Here is a 20,049-nt window from a genome sequence, read left to right on the forward strand (position 1 = left end):
GATATTGTGCAATTTGTAGTCCAAAAAATGTGCGATTTTAGAGACATGTTAATATGTGTTTTTTGTTTAAAAATGTTTTTAAAAAACCGGTCCCTGTTTTAGAAATTCTGGGGTCAAAAAACATAGGGGATCCCCAGGTTTTCTAAAACCAGAACCAGGCTAAAGGGTGGTATTGGTTCCCAAATAACGGGGGACAAAATTACTAGGGGTCCCCCGTAACCAGCACTGGACCCAAACAGCTAAAAGGGAAATGACAATGCTTGAACCTTTAAGGGGTTCCCCACTCAAGAGTGACCCCTGTCCAGGCTGAAGCCCAGGGCTGTCCCCGATGCCCCTTGGGTGGTGGGCATGTGGCTGATAAATGGTTAAAAAACTGATGAAACTATTGTGTAATGTTGGGAACAGCCCTGGTCTGTGCATGGTTCTATCAAACTCGCCATGTTGAAATGGGTCTATTTGTTTTGCGATTTTTGGTAATGTTTTCCAAAATGAGCATTCCATTAAATTTGCAAGTTGTATACTTTCTAATGGGAAAACATCTGGATGTGAATTGAAGTGTGACAAAAAATCAACAGGTCAGAATGTGCGATTATTGCAGCAAAAAGTGCCATTTTTACCGCAGTTCGCATCATATTGAGTTGGCGATTTCGGGAAAACGTGCAAATTCTGGGGGTTTTTTTTAAATAAAAATCGCAAGTGTCTGAATATCTCATTAAATGTCACCCACTATTTCTGTTAGCTAATCTTATTATGCTGCTCATAGCTGAAAACAAAATCTCACATCTTTTCCATATCAAAGCAATCATCTTAGTAAAAGCAAAAGCTGGATGAATGCTTGCTGTCATGCCAGAAGAGGACTTGTTATTCTGTGTGAGTGCTTCTCCTGTAGTATGCATGAGTGAATGGGAATCAGTCACTGAACACACACTTAGCTCTGCCAACAGGCAGCTGATTATAAAAACCATGGTTTCAACTTACCGGTACATGCAGCAGTCCACTAACAAGATCTTTAATTAAGGAAACCTGCAAGTGAGCCCTGTATGCAAGTCAATAATGGAGAAAACTGAAGAGATTACTATAAAGTGATAAGTGACCAATGACTGCTCTGGCTCTGGTTTATGTAGCACTGTGTAATGATACATTCTGTAGTTCTGCTTCTGTCGCTATATGTAGCTGCTGATGGTACTCTTGGTTGACCTTTTACGTCCTGAGCAAAGCACATTCCTGGAGAGATGTTCTATAATAAGCAGATTTTATGTCCTTACTATTGTTATGTAATATTTCATCACCTACAATGTACTGTGGTAATAACACAACTGAAGTCATTGACCTCCAAAAAACCTGGAGGACAACGACAAATTATTTGGATTTGTAGGAGACAGAAAAGTAGTTCCCAACCTGCTCCACACTTATCATGTGATCTATAGTTTGAGGTTATGGTGCAGTGAAGTTCTGTATTTTGAAGATGGTCTCCCTACTGAAATATTTTGAATAATAAATGTGTTTGAATAAGCAAAGGGCAGAGCACAGCTGCCATATTTACCCTCCCACCAATCAGGTGACCACTATGAGTTAATTTAGATTAGATTGAGATTAAGAAAGCAAGATTAGAAATATATGAGACACTGCTGAAGGACTTCTAACTGTATATACCCGATAAACAGAAAACCATAAAAAAATGTATACTCAATATAGTTTTATCTATCTATCTATCTATCTATCTATCTATCTAATCAGGCTTGAATTTTATTGATAAAAAGTTAGTGGACAGGACATAGGAATGGCCTGATTTATCCTGAATGGGAGGTATGTTTAATGATAAATAGATAGGATTTATTTTAAATGATACCCCTTCTGGTATGCATGTGCCCCAATGGTGTGAACGCTCCTAACTGAAGATTGCCATTCCTGAGAATTCCCATTCCCACCCCATTCTGCCTCTTTGGTCATGTTTGATATCAGCAAAATGCATGAATATCTGCTGCACATTTCTGAATAGAGGAAATGACAAACCACACAAGATACACTTTGCAAACTGACATACTGTACTACTCCATCATAGTCTATGGGCCAATGCCATACTAGAATATTTCCAGAAGTGCAATCAAGATTCCAATGGTTACAATTCAAACAGCAAGTCGTGAATGTCACAAGTGTATTCTGCAGCGTGCCACCTACAGTATGTAAAGTACATGAAAAGTGGGGAAATTATACTGAACCCCAAAAAGTGGGAAAAAAGAAAGCATGATGGTATAGGAGATGCAAGCCCTGTACACATTAGCCAATATGCTTCATGGGCAAACTCCCAGGCAAACTTTATTGGGTGTACACATTGAACGATATTGGTAAACGATATCGTCAGTAACGTCACCTAGGCCCCTCTGACAGCATGCACAGGCGAATGGGGACGTTAACGATGCGCGGAAGCGTGCATCTTTAAATATATGGAGCATACACACTAAGCAATTTTTGAAATCGCTCAGAAGGGCCAAAATGCCGGATATTTTTTTAAAAAAATTGCTACATATGTGCAGAAATGTACAAACCCCGACCCGCTCATATCTAAGGGATTAATAATTAATTTATGTTGGATTGGTTCCCTAGCAACCAAAAGTGGCTCCACAGGTAACATCGGCCCCGATCTACTAATGGTAATCACGAAGATCCAAATAGGGAATATATCATCATTTGATTCATTGGGCAGTATTCAATGACTATAATTGACTTGTGCAGCAAATCCTTTTTAGGATTCGCTGCACAGTCGCCGTGTTCCGGAGGGCTGGAGCCTTCGCTACCAGCCCTCACTGACACAGTATTCAATGCCGCAGGGGCTCGCTGCCCCTGATGGCGAATCTTAACCCCTGTGGCGTCCAGCCGGGGGATGGCGGCAGGGAGATGGAAGTCTCCCTGCCTGCCCCAGAATGTATGTGGGGGGTAGGAGGGCTCCCCGGGACCCAGGCAGAGCTAGCAGGGGACCGGGTAGGAGCCGCTAGCACTGCTCCCGATCGTGCATATGTAATGATCGGGAGCAGTGAATATATGAATATGTAATGAGCGGCTCTCGGCTCCCTGCTGGTTGTTATGTTTAAAAGTAAATATTTAAAAAAAAATTAAATATATATTCATGTATATATTCATGTGCTGTAAAAACCACAGCAAATTGCGGAGACTATCAGACGGCGAATTGTCCGTCATTTACTGTTCGCAGATGGCAAAAAGTGCACGTTGAATAGGGTGATTCACTTTCTGAAAACACAAAAATCACCTTCCGACACGAAAATAGCACATATTCGCCATGAATTGGCCTCATTGAATACTGCCAATTGAATGGCCTAGAGAAATAAATCACACACCAAGGCAACTACGCACAGCCTCATTTTAATAAAACCACAATTTATTTTTCTTGCACAATTCTTTATTTTTAATATTTCGCTGAAGTCTAACACATCTTATTAAAATTTATTTAAAGTTAATTTTTATGATATATTCTATCCAGTGCACCAAAAATAGACTTTTGCTCTCCTTTATCTAATTCTAATAACCTTAGTGTCTGAGGCTGCACCCGCTTAATAACAGCATTTATCTGTGCCAAGCACACGTAAAAGAGGGGTTCTTTCTAAAATTCATGAAAAAACAATTAGTCCTGGTGCGATATCCCTCTTTCTGCCTTGCTAACTTCAGCAACAATTAATAAGTTTTCATTTGGATATTCTCATTGTGAACCTGATACTTACAGTCAGCATGGAGCCACTGCTGGAATGTGGTCTAATAACAGAAATGGGAAGTACCTGCCATATGCCCCTGAGATATAAGAGCTGCCAGCTAGGGAGCTGGGAGAAGGCATAAGCCAGCCCAGAGGATAGACTAGAAGAACCTTCAATCTTCTTTCTATGTCCTGAATTCCTGCAGGCTTTGATCACTGTGGCTGCAAAAAGTGGGGTAACTGAGAAGTATTAGCTATGTCTGTCTTCCTGGCAGTAATGCGAATGGAGCTTTACCAATCGGCATCTACAGTAGTCTGAACTATATGCTCCAGTAGTAGAAACTGGTACAGGTTGAGTATCCTGGTCCCCTGGCAATGCCGATGGTCCCCTGACGTCCATGGTGTTCTCTGACGTCCACAGTGTCTCCTGGCGTTAAAAGCGGCCTTCGGAATCCTCTTCAGCGTCATCTCTGGTCCCAAGGGTGCATCGTGCAATGCATCCTTGGGACCGGGGATGCTGCTGACCGCCATGGACACTGGGGGACGAGGCAAGTATGAAAAAAGAGGCGGTAAAAATCCCTGAAATATTCTGAAAAACCACGGTTTTCGGAATGTTTCGGAATTTGGAATACATGGATAAGGGAGACTCAACCTGTATTATATCTGAATGCATAGATTTTATTACAATAACTATGTGATGTAGGGCCAGATTCTCTAAGCTTCAAAAGTGATAAATTGGAGAGTGATAAACAGCCAGCCATTCAGCTCCTGTCTGACATTTTTCAAACACAGTCTGTGACATGGCAGGTAGGAGCTGATTGGCTGGCTGTTTATCACTATCCATTTTATCACTTTTGAAGCTTAGAGAATCTGGCCCGTAGTAAGGTGTGTTGTGCTCAGATGCTGCTTGTAACAGGATTTGTTGTAACATACAGATGGAGCGCCTCTAGTGCTTGCGGGGGCTGTCAATAAAATCATCAGCCCCCGCAAGCCGCCAGGCCCCGCCATCTGTTGGAAGGTGGTGCTTGCATGAGACGCTCGTGCACCCTGTTCCGATGGAGCTTCCTGTCGTTCCCTGCCACCTCGCCAATGGCCTTTGTCCTAGCGCTCGTGAATAAACATCAGTTCATACTGACTTTTATTTGCGAAGGCAGGAGAAATCTTTCGATGCTCAGCGGCCATTGAATTAATTCTCCTGCTACAGGCTACATGTGAGGGGATGTGTTCTCGTACTCATCTCCTTGCATGTTACCTAGGGGATGCGGAGGTGTGCATTCGGCCAGGTGGCGTTAAGCCGCTCTAGAGAGCAGTGTTGAATTAGGCCCTAAGTTAGACATATTTCTGACAGCATCATCGGCAGCTGTGCATAATAAACGAAAGCCTCATCGTAATTAAATATCAGATAATTATCTTCATAATTATATTTGAACTTTTGCCAATTTTCAAAATTCTGTTAAGCTGATCTGAAGATAAGATCCTAAAAAAACTGATTGCGCTGGTTTCAGCAGCTCCGTCTGATACATACAATTAAGATGAAAATAAATAATAAAATATATATTAAATAATAATAATAATAATAAATAAAAAAAAAAAATAATAAAATTTTACAGTACCTTGTGAGTGTTTTTGTTTGCAGAGTGCACCAGTTGGTAGAGTCCAGGGGGGTGCAAATCTTTCTCTAGTTTCACCCTAACTTGACCTTGCACATATGCAGATTTGCGGATTTTGGGATTTACGTCTTCGATGATATCACCTGCAGGCGCCTCATGGTTGCCGAGTCTGGCTTAGCGGGTGTTCTAGCGGGTGTTCTCTGACATAATTGAAGACCGCCTCGGACCTCCAGAGAAAACTCCAGCCGCGAATCGGCATATGTGCAAGCCCAAGTTAATGTAACACTAGGGAAAGATTTGCGTCCCCCTAGACTCCACAAACAAAAACACCCAGAATGTACTGTAAACATTTTTATATATATATATATATATATATATATATATATTTTATTATTTATTTTATTACTTTATTCTCTATCTTTCTTAATTCTTGTCTTACTTCATTCTAACCACTCACTTCATCTTCTCCCTTCCCTCTATATCTCTCTATCTATAGATAGATAGATAGATAGATATATAGATAGATAGATAGATAGATAGATATAACAGAAAAAATAGACTTTTGTTTGCGCTAAATAGATAGTAGCAGCACTCTATATCTCCTCCCTGTTAGTGGAGAAAAGGAAAGATAGATAAAGGATAGATATGGAGTGCGCACCTTTTACACAATTCAATGGTAGACTGAATACAATTTTAAAAAAGTTAATATTTTAATAATCCGACATAGGATTCTTTAGTTATTTGAAGATGGAATGTTACCCGACGCGTTTCGTCATAAACGACTTCATCGGGAGAAAACATTATATATATATATATATATATATATATATATATATATATAATGAAAGATATATGAACATATATATATATATATATATATATATATATATATTTATACATATATACACACACACGCTTGGTTCTTTTACCTGTATTAGAAAACATAGGCCCTGATTCTGGTTGACTCGCAAAGCACTGTTATTTCGCTGCTTTGCAAGCCATGTAATGCTGCCCGCCGCCCATACGAGCGTCAGCCTCCCGCTACTCTGTGAATGTCCCCCCAGCACTGCGAATGGATGTTTTGCATAAACATCCATTTGCAGGCTCGTGTGCAGGCCCTAAATCATTTGATGGTCGCCAACCCTAGAATGATTTCTGTAGCGCTTGCAAATCTAAGTCGGTCTTAGATTATCCCCATACGTAAGTGGACACCCAGTGTTTTCGTGGGTACACCCAGGAAACGCAGGATCCCCTACCTGCCTCCGGCACGCCCCCCCCCCCCCCCCCCCCCCATGGAAAAACGCCTCAGAGACTATGCAAGTCTCCGAGGATGCTCACAGTGTAGACCTGCACATGTGGTCCACGTTGCCGAACAGACACAAGTAGAGTGACTGCTTACCTGGCTCACACTTCAAAATGTTAAATACCCTTTAATGCACAAAAATCACACTCCTCCCATATAGGAGAATATATGCTGGGAATGTATTTAAATGGGAAATGAATTTAGCTGCCAAATATGGATGGAAAATTGTGCTAACTACTGTTTGCTTTAATATTTCTAATGTTGTTCATAGAAACAAATACAAGCTGTTGGAATCCTTAATTAAAAAAGTTCTACTAATCTATTACAGGGTTCATGACCACGATCACACTGTATAATCACTTACCAAACCTGTTACTTTGATTTCAACTTTTCAATTACTTTTCTGGGGTTTTTTTTCTTCATTATCTTTAGTCTTCACGTGGATTGAACATGTATCGGATATACAGGTTTCATATTTTCTGCATTCTAAGGCTAGCAACATACTTCAGAAGCTTTTCTGAACACCCGTGTTTTCCAGCCAATAGACATATTAGGAAATGTGACACACGAGCTCTCAGAGATAGAGAATTCCACTGAAAACAATTAGAAGTGATGTGCACATTGTTGCTGCTTCTTCTTGCATCCCACAGAGATTGCCTATTTAATAAAGTGTCAACAGTGTCTAGGTCCACAGTCAATAGGCAAAAGGTTGACACAAGCAAAATGTTGACATGGAAATGGTCAACATAAAAAGTTCAACATGAATTTTTCCTGGGGGGTTTTTTGTGTCAATTTGTAGATTTCAACATGTGGACTCCAAATCCCTTTGCCTACCATGCCTTAGCATCTCCTGTATGAAAAAGTCCAGAAACTCTTTCCATGTGTCCACCACCGCCATGTTAACCTCTTGTTTGTGTAGACCTTTTGCCTATGCTGACCTTGTGCATGTGGACCATATGGTGTCAACCTATTGACTATTGACCTATCAAACAGATACCACAGAGATGTGCAGAAAAAATAGCTCTGTTAAGGGTACTGTAATGGGCAAATATGGGGGCAGCCATATGTACTGGTGATGTTCGGCAGCACATCACTCATAAATGAATCCCTACCTTGAAGTCTAATTCACTCTAGAGACGTTTTGGAAATTAGGAAGCAAGTAGAAATCTAGGTAAGTCGTCAGGTATGGGAAGAGTGCAGTGGACATTTCTGTACACAACTCTCAGCTGTATATAGTACAGTGGAGCTGAGCAGCCAAGTATATACATTGGGTGTTAATTGATCATGACGAGATCCGGAAAATTGAATCCCAGATACTGTAAGTAAGCTTTGGAGCTCAAAGGTTAACCTAGGGACAGTGGATGAAGTTGTATGTAACATTTTGTGGCTAAAAGTGCTATATCTAATTCAAAATGTTCAAATAATTGACCTTTATATCTAAATATCTCAGTTTCTTCTAAACGGAAAATAACACCTTCATCCACACGCCTCTTCAATTATCCTTTAATGTATGAGAACACCGATGCAACATTCTTGACAGCCAAAATACTTCTGTGACAGAGAACTATCTTTGAAGCTAAAAGCTTTGTGCCACTTAAATATATTGTGCTGGGTTGTAAGTATGTCATTTATGTTCTTGAAAAAAGCAAGTGTGAAGTTTCTTACGCAGCACATTCCGAGGCTGGACATAGTGAGCCAATTGCTCAAAATTGTTGCTAGATCAAGATATGATTGGGATGAAGCAAATATAAATCAGGTCGCCTGTCAAACTTGGCAGGCTGAAGACAATGGGGAACAGCCAACAAATAGATTATTGAACTTCGCATACCACTTCTTGCCAAAATACCAACAAACAGTATATGAACAATTATTAGGCAACTTAAACTATATGCCCAAATTAACTGTATTCATTTGTCTAGGTGTAAACTCTGTATATGATTTGCAGACATCACCATATAAATCACTATTGTTCAGTGATTTACTTCTCTCCTACTAGGGGATAAAGCATGCTGGCGGTTGGGATGTCGGCAGTCTAAATGCCAAAACAGGAATTCCAAAAATGGTCAGAAGACTGGCACTGGGATCCGAACATCACTAAAATGCCAGCTTCAGAATGCTGACTGTCAGCACCCACATCGTAAGTATGCCACGGATTAGGGTTAGGCTGTGTGTGTGTGTATGTGTGGGGGGGCTTAAGGTTAGGCATTTAGCGGGGGGGGGGGGGCAGATGGTCAGGCACTACACTAAGGAAGGAGGATTAGGCTGCAGGTAGGATTAGGATGGTAATGGAAAGGTTAGCATATGTTCCTAAAATGCATGACGATCATCAATATCCTGCTGTCACTCTTCTGACCGCCAGAACCCTGAGTGCCGTAATCCCGATACCATCCCCTACTAGGGCCTGTATCAAACCTTCTCAATAGTACAAACTGATAGGTTCCTTAAAGCAAGAAATTAGGTTCTAACTAAAATGTTATGGAATGTACCAGATAAATTATTAAAATGTTATTGGTTGCTATGGGTCATTTTTTTCACTCGCCCTCTTATAAGGTTTGATAAACTGTCCCATTAATCATTTCCATAGACCATTTGTTTCAATGGAATTCATGCATGTAGAGAATTTGCTAAAACGAAACTTATATGTTAGTTGGGCGCCCACTAAGCAATTTGCTTAGTGGGCTATTCTGCATAGTGAAATCGCATCGCATGGGCCATTTTAGGGCTATGCGATGTGTGATGCGATGTTCCTATGTCATTTATTCACTGCTCTCTCAGCCCCGGGCCATCCCATCTGCTGCAAAATCGCATGCGATTTTATAGGGTGTGCGATGCCATGACATAAGGTATACAATAATATGGTTGTATGTCCTAAAAATAGCTTTTACTATCTCCTACTATCCACGCCACCCCGAAGCGTGGCGAGCGCAGCGAGCCCCGCGAGGGGCGGCAGAACGCGTCCTCCAACTTTTTCATTACCCCACTATCCACGTCGGTGTGGAGTTGAATGTATATAGTGGGACGCGGAATACGAGCAAAGCGAGGGGACGCGGAATACATGTAAAGTAATCCGGCTATGCTCACCACGCTTCCGGCTCGCTGCGCTCGCCACACTATATAAAGTCAACTCCATGCTGACGTGGATAGTGGGGGGTATGAAAAGGTCGGAGGACACGTTCCGTGGATAGTGGGGGGGGGGGTGCGTAAAAGCTATTGAAAAAATATTTTAAAAAATAATTACATGAAAAAAATCGCATCGCACCGCATGCCCTTAAAATGGCCCATGCGATGCGATGCAATTTCCCTACGTTACCATCCGTATGCTAATTTGGCGCCCAACTAACATATAAGTACCGCTAAAACTAGTTAAATCTGCAGTTTCCTAATGACACAATATGCTAAATTGAATAATAAAATTGCTATTTACTAGATTGGAGAGGTGGAAAATTAAATCATGGTTTTACACACAATTTTGAGTAACTTGCAACTGCGGTGCCCTTATCCTGATTGTCTCAATGGTATTCACTTTTAGTATACAGATGCTTTACACAAAAAACACATCTAAGGAACTAAAGCCATTATCTAATATTAACATGTGATAAAAGCGATTTATAACAGAGCTGAATAATATACAATAAATAACTGGAGTGTTTATTTGTAGTCATTGCTCGGAGAGCAAATGGAAATGCAAACATTCAACACAGAAGTACAATATGGATATCATTTAAGGTAAACATGTGGTGATTCTAGCCTTTATCGCCGGCGATATGGTCGCTGAGCAACAATATCTGCGGGTGTACAGTGTGCGCTCCTGTGACCAGCCCTGGGGTGCAGGAGCAGCGGCTTAAGCAGCCAGAGAGTCTCGTTTTTATCAGCAACCATCTCTGGTCACTGATGAAAACAGGACACTCAGCAATATATTCCTCAGCAATATATTGCTGAAGAATATATTGCTCAGCGATCATATAGCTCCGTGTGTACGGCACTTATAGGCCCAGACCTGAGCTTTTGTTATTGATCAACTGATGTTTTTTACAGATTGGGAATGGCTGAGTGCACAGCAAGAAATACAACCAGAAATGTGCCCTCTTCAGCCCTTTATCTCATCACAACATTCGCTCTACTTTTGCTCTAATTCCGCTTCTCTATCTATTTGAGCAAACTGCACAACCTTGGCCACATTCTCCATAAGCCTAGCAGCCTCACAGAGAACGTAACTGTACATGTGTAGACCGAGGAATACTGCTGCATTTCATCCTATATGAACCTTCCTAAAATACCTCTGTTAACCCTTTCAGGTCCAATGTCTAGTCAGGCTTAACAGCCCTAGCCCTAGTAGCAGATCCAATGGTGAGACACTTTAAAATAAGAACATTAACATCGTTCAACGTTCAACGTACAGTAGACCATTTCTGAATAAAAATGTATAAAAAAATTACAATTAATTTAAACATTTACACCAGACTGTTTGAATTGCAAAAAGAAAAAGAATAGCTTAGCAGACATGCTTTACAGACATGCAGTTTGTGGACTGGTTGATGCATACACAAGGGCCATATCAGTTAGGTCACAGTGATTAAGGGCGGAATCTTATTAGCCACATGTGACTTACTGTGTCTAATTACCTTGCCAGGAGCTATCCAATTGGTGCTGCACTTATTTGGGATCATCTGCGTTAGGGAACCTACACATGGGGAGATGAGCGTTCTGAGCGATGCTAGATCACTCAGAACGCTCTGATCGCTCAACACACAGCACTGCGCCGTTGAGCGTTCTGTCCATGAGAACACTGGCCCTGACACCGGCAATTATAGATTTATCCAGCCTGCTGGATAGTAATCGCTGGGGCGATGCATGGGACCGTGCATTGCTATCGCTATGCCCCTACACACAGAGCGAAGTTGGGGCATTTTCTAAGCGATCTAGTGAGATTGCTTAGAAAAAGCCCGGGAATTGCTACATGTGTAGACCCCATTATGCAGACATGTCTGTGAGTTTTCACAGATCCCATGTGTTTTAGTGAGAAAAACAAACAAATTCTAAGGGGGGGGATTGTAAAAAAAAAACAGAAAAACCCCGTATTTCACGTCTGAATTCTTTTTTTTTTCTTTTTGCAGCTAATCGAATACCCCCCTTACATTTTTTTCATAAACCTGTGTAATATTACATGTAGGCAGGCGCACCAATTGTCTATAATGAAAATGTGTGTGTGTGTGTGTGTGCGCGTGTGTCAGAGGTGGGAGGATCACACAGTATTATGTAGCAGAACTGCAGTGGGATCACATAGTAACCATGAACAGTAGACATTTCACTTTTGGGATTTTGTGGTGCTGAAATAGTGTTAGGGCACCCAACATATTTTAGCGAATAAATAGTACACCCACATTGCCTGACATTTGTTTGAGCTACCAAATCCACTATATTTCCTTTTAACGGCCAAGTGAAAATTAAGCAGTTCTAAGAACGTCTACTCATTTATTAAATTATTTTGGGTGCTTTAGTGCTTTTCAATAACTATCCAATGTGAATCAAAGATTTGTGGACTGAAAGGGACAAGTAATGAGACACCAAGGAGCCCTAATTAGAAACACCATGTTAACAAAATGTTACAGGCAAAGGCCAGATGTATTAAGCTTTAAAAAGTGAAAAAGTCGAGAGTGATAAACAACCAGCCAATCAGCTCCTACCTGTCATTTTTCAAACTCAGTTTGTAACATGACAGGTTGAAGCTAATTGGCTGGCTGTTTATCTCTCTCCATTTTATCACTTTTTGAAGCTTGATAAATCCGTCCCACAAGCTTACTAAAACAGCCAAGTAAAGGTGTTGCCCATAGCAGCCAATCAGATTCTGTCTATCATTTTCTACAATGCAATAGACAAAATAATAGTTACAAATTGGATTGGCTGATATGGTCAACATCTTACTTTAAGAAGCTTTACTAAATCTGCCCCAGATTGTCAATTGCAGTCAATCCTCTGGAAACGGCCATTTAGTAAACTTTAGGTAGTATAGGGGAGATTAGGATGTATGGGGGAAGATTAGGGTTAGTGTGAAGGGGGTAAGGTTAGGCACTAAAAGGGAGGATTAGGGTCAGTGGCATATCTATAATGGGTGTAGTGTGTGACGTGCACACATGCCCCTGAGTCCCATTTTTGTAATACTTACCCTCCAGAGTCCAGCGTCAGCGCAGGAGCTGCAATTTTTTCAGCGATTTGTGCATGCACAGTGGAGTCTGAGAAATCACCAGAAAATGGCCACCTCACCATTTTTCCAGAGGTTTGCGCATGCGCTGTAGGGTCTGATGAGCTCTCTACTGCTCAAACCCTAATGCTCCTGCTGCTGCCCCTGACCGAGAGGAGAGGGCCTGGCCAGAAGAGACTGCACACGGGCCTCCCCATCTCTTAAGACGCCCCTGATTAGGGTTAAGAACTGAGGGGTCCGGGGTTAAGGTTAGGCTGTGGGAGGGTAGGGGTGAAGAATGGGTTTAGGATTAGGAACTGGAGGGGGTTGGTTAGAGTTAAGCTGCAAGAAGGGAGGGTTAAGGTTGGTGTGAAGGTGGGCTTCTGTGCATCGGGATGCTGCTGTTGGTCTTCTGACCTCAAACATCTCGATACCATCATCATTTCTGTCCTGCTCCTGGTCACCATATGCACTATTATTTGGGTACTATTAAAACAATAGAATACTAAACTTATTCCCCTTTCAGACATACTCCAAAATCCCAGGTTTTTACACATGAACGTGCATCAACCCGGGAATTTAGTATGTCTAAAAGGGTCAACCCGGGTGTTAAAACCCAGGTCTCTGACCCTTCTTTTTACCTGGGTTGAGGAACCAGGATTTACGACCCAGGTTGACCCTTTCAGACATAAGAAAAACTCGGGTTTTTCAGCAAATACCAGGTAGAACTGCTTCACCCGGTAATTTGCTACTGTGTTAAAGGGTGAAGGCTGCACCCGGGAAAATGACCCAGCAATCAAAATGCCGGGTAATTCCTGGGTAGCATGTCTAAAATGGGTATTAGTAAACAGGCATGTGCACACTAATGTCATCCTAATATATGCACTATCAGGGCAGGATTACACATTCAGCAGTGACCCTTGCTTGGCAGAATGTGTAAACATTGATACTGTATGTTTACAAGAATGGTAGATAATATCGCTCTATCATATTATGGTATTACAATACATAATATACAATATATCCATATCAGATCATCATCAGATCATCATCAGATTGTTGGTATATTGCATAAATATTACATCATAAAACATAAAAGCTCAAGTAAATGTATATCACATCCAGGGTATTTTGTCCTAAAATACATACAGTACATGCTCACATTTTAGTAATGAAAGGAAAGGTTTACATAATGCTAAATTGCATAATCAGTCAGGGCAGAGTGCATTTTTAATGACTGTGCATGGGAGATTATACTGCTCAGTCTGTCAAAAGCTTGGGACATTGGGGAGTTTATGTGATAAGGTGTGAACAAGGCCACACAACAGAGGCCAGCTTATTAACCCTTACTGCACAGAGCTGTGCACATACAGTAACTGTGAGGGAGAGATGCACAAGAGTACGCAGGGACCACATGACTACACATTCACCTTTCTAAGCATCCCACAGTCACAACCACCTCACTGCACCTGTGCTGTACCATTCACCTCCATCCCTGATTACATGCACCCCTGGGGAAGCACCCAACTACTAAGAAGATACACATTATATATACACACACACACACACACACACACACACATATATATATATATATATATATATATATATATACACAGTGTTTGTGTAGTATATAGTATACAGTATATGCTGTGTGTGTTGCCACACACTGTAAACCTCCATGGCTGCCAGCTGTACCGGTCCCACAAGGCTTACCTGCTCCCCGAAGTCGATGGCTATATTGGTGATGCCCAAAGGAACCAAGAAGCGGATGAGAGGCCAGTAAGGAGTGAGCGCCGGCAGTTTCACCATGATGATGCCACTCGCACACAGGCGGACACACACACATGTGATGCAGCAGCAGCTCTGTGCACAGCAATCCCCGGGCGGCTGCCAACCTGTACAAGGATAACGGTCCGCATGTGGATGTCTAGCAAGAAATGCAAAGGATCAGGACCATCCCTGCCCTCCCACACAGCAGTGATCTGCAAGCAGGAGGAGGAGGCACGGCACAGATAGCTGCTGACAGATTTTCCATCACCAGATACTGGGGAGAATAGGAAGAAAACAGGAGCAGCAGGCTCATGCAGATCCCAGCTGGAAATAGTGTGTAGAGCGGTGTCTGCGGTATGTGAGAGGCAGGTTGTGCACAATCTGAGGTCACTAGTCATGTGTGCGTACACGGCTGTGTGCTGCTCCTCTCCTCCCCCTCTACAGTATATCAGCTCATGATGACAATGAAAGGGGAAGGACAGATTACGATCCTCTGCTCGGAGGGGACACCATACGGCCGCATGTGTGTACAGCAAGTGCACCTCTCTCCACTTATCCCGGCTGTCACAGTGCATGCCCGCCGCTCCCGATGGCAGAGCAACTGGTGCCCAGGGTACAGAAGGCACTGTGTGTCATGTGCAGTTCCTTATGCCAGTCTACGCAGTAACAGGGGGCACTGCCAACCGGAGAGTATGTCCCAGCTTCCAGTGACTGGCTCTGGTGCCGGCATGGTTTAAAGCTGTTCTGTGCTCAGGGTGCCCAATAGGAATGATGCATGAGTTTAACCTTAACACTTTACCTTGTATTTACACAGCTTAATACAGTACAGTATGTATGCTGTGTATGACAAAGATAACTATTTATAATCCAGTGATAACCCCTGATTTTCCTTTTCCACATGAATGGCGGAAGAATTAGCCAATCAGGTATTCAATGCTGTGGGCAAGCGGCGACAGCAAGCAGATTTTCCTGCTCGCTGTCACCACTCACTCTGTCAGTATTCAACGCAGCCCCCTCATACGCCAATTTCCCCTCGCTCCATTTGTTGTGAGGGGAAATTGGCGTATGCGGCTCCAGAAGCGGCGAGACTCGCGGCTAAATACAGCGAGTTTTCTGCATTAGCCGCGGGTCTCGCTGTTTGGGGAATCGGATTTGCCCAGATCGTTGAATAGAGCGAGCGGCCGGCGTGGGGGTTAAACAGCGAGGATCGCTGGGTTTCTGCAATCCTCGCTGTTTAACCCCCTCGCCGGCCGCATTGAATACCTGCCAATGGGAGGTATTCAATGCTGTGGGCGAGCGGCGACAGCGAGCAGAGCTTCCCGCTCGCTGTCACCACTCACCCTGTCAGTATTCAACGCACCCCCCTCATACCTCAATTCCTCCTCGCTCCATTTTTTGAGTGAGGGGGAATTGGCGTATGCGGCTCCTGAACCAGCGAGACTCGCGGCTAAATACAGCGAGTTTTCTGCATTAGCCGCTGTTTTGGGGAATTCTCGCCATCCTGTTCAACCCCGTCGCCAGCCCCATTGAATACCTGCCAATGTCTGAGCCAGGGCAGGATGTTCTACAGGAAATACTGGCAAAAGTCCATTTTCAGGATGGGGCTGCATTTCCCATGTGTACTAATGGGGTTTCAGTATGCTGGCATTACTACCATGTAGTCGATGGCTATATTGGTGATGGCCAAAGAAACCAAGAAGTGGATGAGAGGCCAGTAAGAAGTGAGCGCCGGCAGTTTCACCATGATGATGCCTCTCGCACACAGGGGGTTCTATCCTGAGTTTGCTCTGAGAGGAGTTATTTGGACTTGGTACATCTACATCTCCAGTGTTGAACTGAGACATGGTTGGGCCATGAGGAGAATGCAGTACTATGATACCCAGTAAAAAGGCATAATTAGTTGCTGGAAGGAATATAATAAGCTATTATAGGAGCACATCATACTCTAGTATGCTTTTATATTAATGGCCTAATGGGCCTGGAGCTAAAAATGTTTAAGAGCCTATTTTGAGAAGTGGAGGATGTCATGCCAATACCATGTAGGCATGTAAAACCCATACACAATAAGCACCAATGTTTTCCTAAATACTGTATGTACCTATACAAAATATACACAGATGGATTTCCCGTAACTGAAGTCATAAGGTATAGACCTTATAGGAAAGTCCCAAACCTTCGTCCTCCGCACAATCTATGGTATCCATTGTGGAAGGAGTCAGACGCCTGAACTGACTGACAACTCCACACTGTTTACACAAAAAGAGTAGAAAGGATATATGGTGGAGAATATTCTAATCTAAGCAATAAAAAGTTTATTCACAAAAACGTCACACAAACAACGTGTGGTATGCACATGCTGTTGCTAACTTCGGACATATAGGAAAATGTACTAAGATTGAATGGGTACGAATGAACCTGTTTGATCCTATCTGCGGCTGGGACCCGATGATCGGCAAATGTACAAATTGTCGTAATGGTCCAAGCTGCCACTTTTACGAATGGCAACCTTGGCCAATAGAACTTGGCTGCATGTGGCCATAGAGGTCTATGCGGTCATATAATTTACTATCATTTGTATGAGCAAATTCATCTGCAAATTTGGCTCAAAATACGACTTGAGAATACGCCACAGTTTTCATTCGTATTTGCTGAAGCATGCAGGATCAGTGAGATCCGTGCATTCTTTTATGTGTAAAAAATAGAACAAAAATAAAATTAAAAAACTAAGTGGGGCCCCCCCTATGAGCATAACCAGCACTGGGCTATTGGACTGGTCCAGGTTCCAATTACCAGCACTGGACTCCTATGGCCATTGGTGTGATAACATAGCCAGGGAACAAGTTTAATATAAGTCCTGTGGCTGTGCGATTATCCAGTGACTGCTCAGCCCCGGACGAGGTACCTGGGAGAGTCGGGACTCCCAAAAAAGGGGTCCCTTTAGGACACCCAAGGTCATTGATGAAGCTGGAGCTAACCCACACACCCATGGACTGTGGGTGCCAGGTTGATACTCTTTGTGTAAAAAATTGAAATAAATAATGTTGGGTTCTGCTGTGGAACAATAAAAGTCCCAGCAAGCCTCCCCCACATGCAGGTACTTGTGGTGCTCCAACTCTGCAGCTACTTAAATTTGCCAAGTTCTCAGTTCGAAAATACAGACGATCACGCCAAAGCCATTTGTAACCATTTGTATAGCGGCTCAGCCATTACGGGCGAATCTTAGTAAATTTCCCCCAACTCTGCATATAACCCATAGTAGGCTTGTACTGTACAAATACACTTGATTCTCAATGTTTGCTTTGGACAATAAAATTACATTTGTACTGCACTGATCATAAAAAATGTTTATTCATACCAGTGGCGTAACTACATTTTGGGCGCCCCACCCCCCCGCCGTTAAAGGGAGGGCGCCCAGCCACTCACCCGCCCCTCCGCCCGCCGCACCAACCCCCGCAGTCTTACCTAGATTCAGTACGCGCTGGTCCCGGCTCCCTTCTTCTGCTATGAGGACCACCACAAAATGTCCGCCCCCATACAGCAGACAGTTTCAGAGAACTGTGTGCTATATGGGGGCGGCCATTTTGTGGTGGTCCTCAGCAGAAGAAGGGAGCCGGGACCGGACCAGCGCATACTGAACACAGGTAAAGACTGGGGATGGGGGGGGTTGCGGGGGTTGGTGCGGCGGGCGGCGGGGTGTAACGTAACTATAGCACTGCAGCCCCCGGTGCCCGCACATGCATAGCGCCACCCCCGCGGTCGCGGGGGCTGCGGTGCTATAGTTACACCACTGATTCATACATTGCATTATAATGGCGTGGAGCTGGACCCCAAAACTGCAGATGATATTCAGGAATATTTATGTATACCTTGTAATCTTAACTAACTATATATTGATAGAATTAGTATTGCTTTATATTTACATATTATATTTGTAAAATTAATCCAATTTCTATGTTATTGCTGTGCAGTGTCATTGTATACGTACAGTCTGCCATATGATTGTATAGCACTTTGTGTAATACTGTATAATAGTGTATGATGATTTGCATCCATATATACATGATCCTCATTGATTACTGACATATTTCATGCTGTCATGGGTTACAACTCAACTGTCTTTTTTGAATTGTTCCACACAGTGCAAGTGAAATGGTGCCCATACACTATCTTCAGATCTGGCTGGGTTGGAACAAAAACATGGTTATGGATGAGTCACGGTTTGGCAGCTTTCCAGCATTTCTAAGCAAATGGTGAACTGTCATTTGCTGTCATCCATAACCATGTTTTTGTTCCAACCAGCATGATCTGAAGATAAATCTGCATGTGTATGGCCACCTTAAGGCTTCTTTAGGGAAGACATGAACCTACTGACCCCAACCCTCCCAACACCTCAAAGTTGCAATAACCATTGTCCAGTCCCTCAAGTGAAAGTGTGGTGGTGTTTTTGTTCCAACCAACCAGATCTGAAGATAAATCTGCATGTGTATGGCCACCTTAAGGCTTCTTTAGGGAAGACATGAACCTACTGACCCCAACCCTCCCAACACCTCAAAGTTGCAATAACCATTGTCCAGTCCCTCAAGTGAAAGTGTGGTGGTGGTGTCTTAAGGTCCATACACACTGGAAGTTTTTGCCCAGCGTGTATGGATAACGATTATGGAGAAGCCGATGCTATGGAAAGCCGTCCACTCCCTTGCTCATCTGCTGGTAATACCAGCAGATGAGTGGCCAGGGCAGCAATGATGCAGGAGCACGCATCACCGCTCATCACTGCCCCATTCGCACTGGGCGACTTTCTAGCTGAAAGCTGCTTAAATGAGTAAACTGAGCGGCTTTCAGTTGAAAGTCTATATGAAGGTGAAAGAACACGTACTGTACACCACAGCGGCTACGAAAGATAGTTACCTAGGGTGTTTTCCAGCACCCAGATTCATTTACACACGAAACCAAAGGTGGAAATATCTTTCACCAGCGCTTGATAAAAAGGAATGGTACTTCCCTCAAAATTACCATTATGCTTGTTCCCAAATGAATGATTACACTGGGCAGCAATGTAAAAATGGATGAACGAGATGGAGACCAGGTATCAGGGACGCTGGGATGCAGTCATGATGGCAGATTACTGTTGGACTTTGATGAGAGACATCCCTGCTGCTGAGCATTCTAGGCATTCCAGGAAACATAAAATCAACACCTGAATTTTGAACAATGAACGCTTAACATGTAATTGACATTACTTAGTAACTAATAACTAATCTCTGCTATACAATGTACACTGTTTTGTTTAAAATGTAATTAATAAATTGTGTTTTGTTATAAAAAAATATTTTCTTCTGAAAAACCGAATTTGGAGATTAAATATCAACAAAATTCACAGGTCATGTCAGAAAAATGCAATAAATTTAGTTCAAAGATTGCAGTTTCTTGAAACCGACTTAGCACAAAAACCTGACTTGATGAAGAAAAACAGATGTCATTTTCA

At 42.7% G+C, this 20,049-nt stretch overlaps 1 protein-coding gene across 1 annotated transcript in view; it reads right to left on the reverse strand.

Moving 5' to 3' along the window:
• ANKH (ANKH inorganic pyrophosphate transport regulator) overlaps positions 1–15,016 on the reverse strand; it is a 130,398-nt gene extending 115,382 nt beyond the window's left edge. The window contains exon 1 of the mRNA XM_083188099.1: positions 14,511–15,016. Coding sequence (XP_083044225.1) covers positions 14,511–14,606 — 96 coding nt within the window. The 5' untranslated portion in view covers positions 14,607–15,016. The remainder of the gene's footprint in view (positions 1–14,510) is intronic.
• Positions 15,017–20,049: the final 5,033 nt, after the last annotated feature.

This window comes from Crinia signifera, chromosome 5 (assembly GCF_055691185.1).
Source record: "Crinia signifera chromosome 5, ASM5569118v1, whole genome shotgun sequence".
Classification (NCBI taxonomy): domain Eukaryota; kingdom Metazoa; phylum Chordata; class Amphibia; order Anura; family Myobatrachidae; genus Crinia; species Crinia signifera.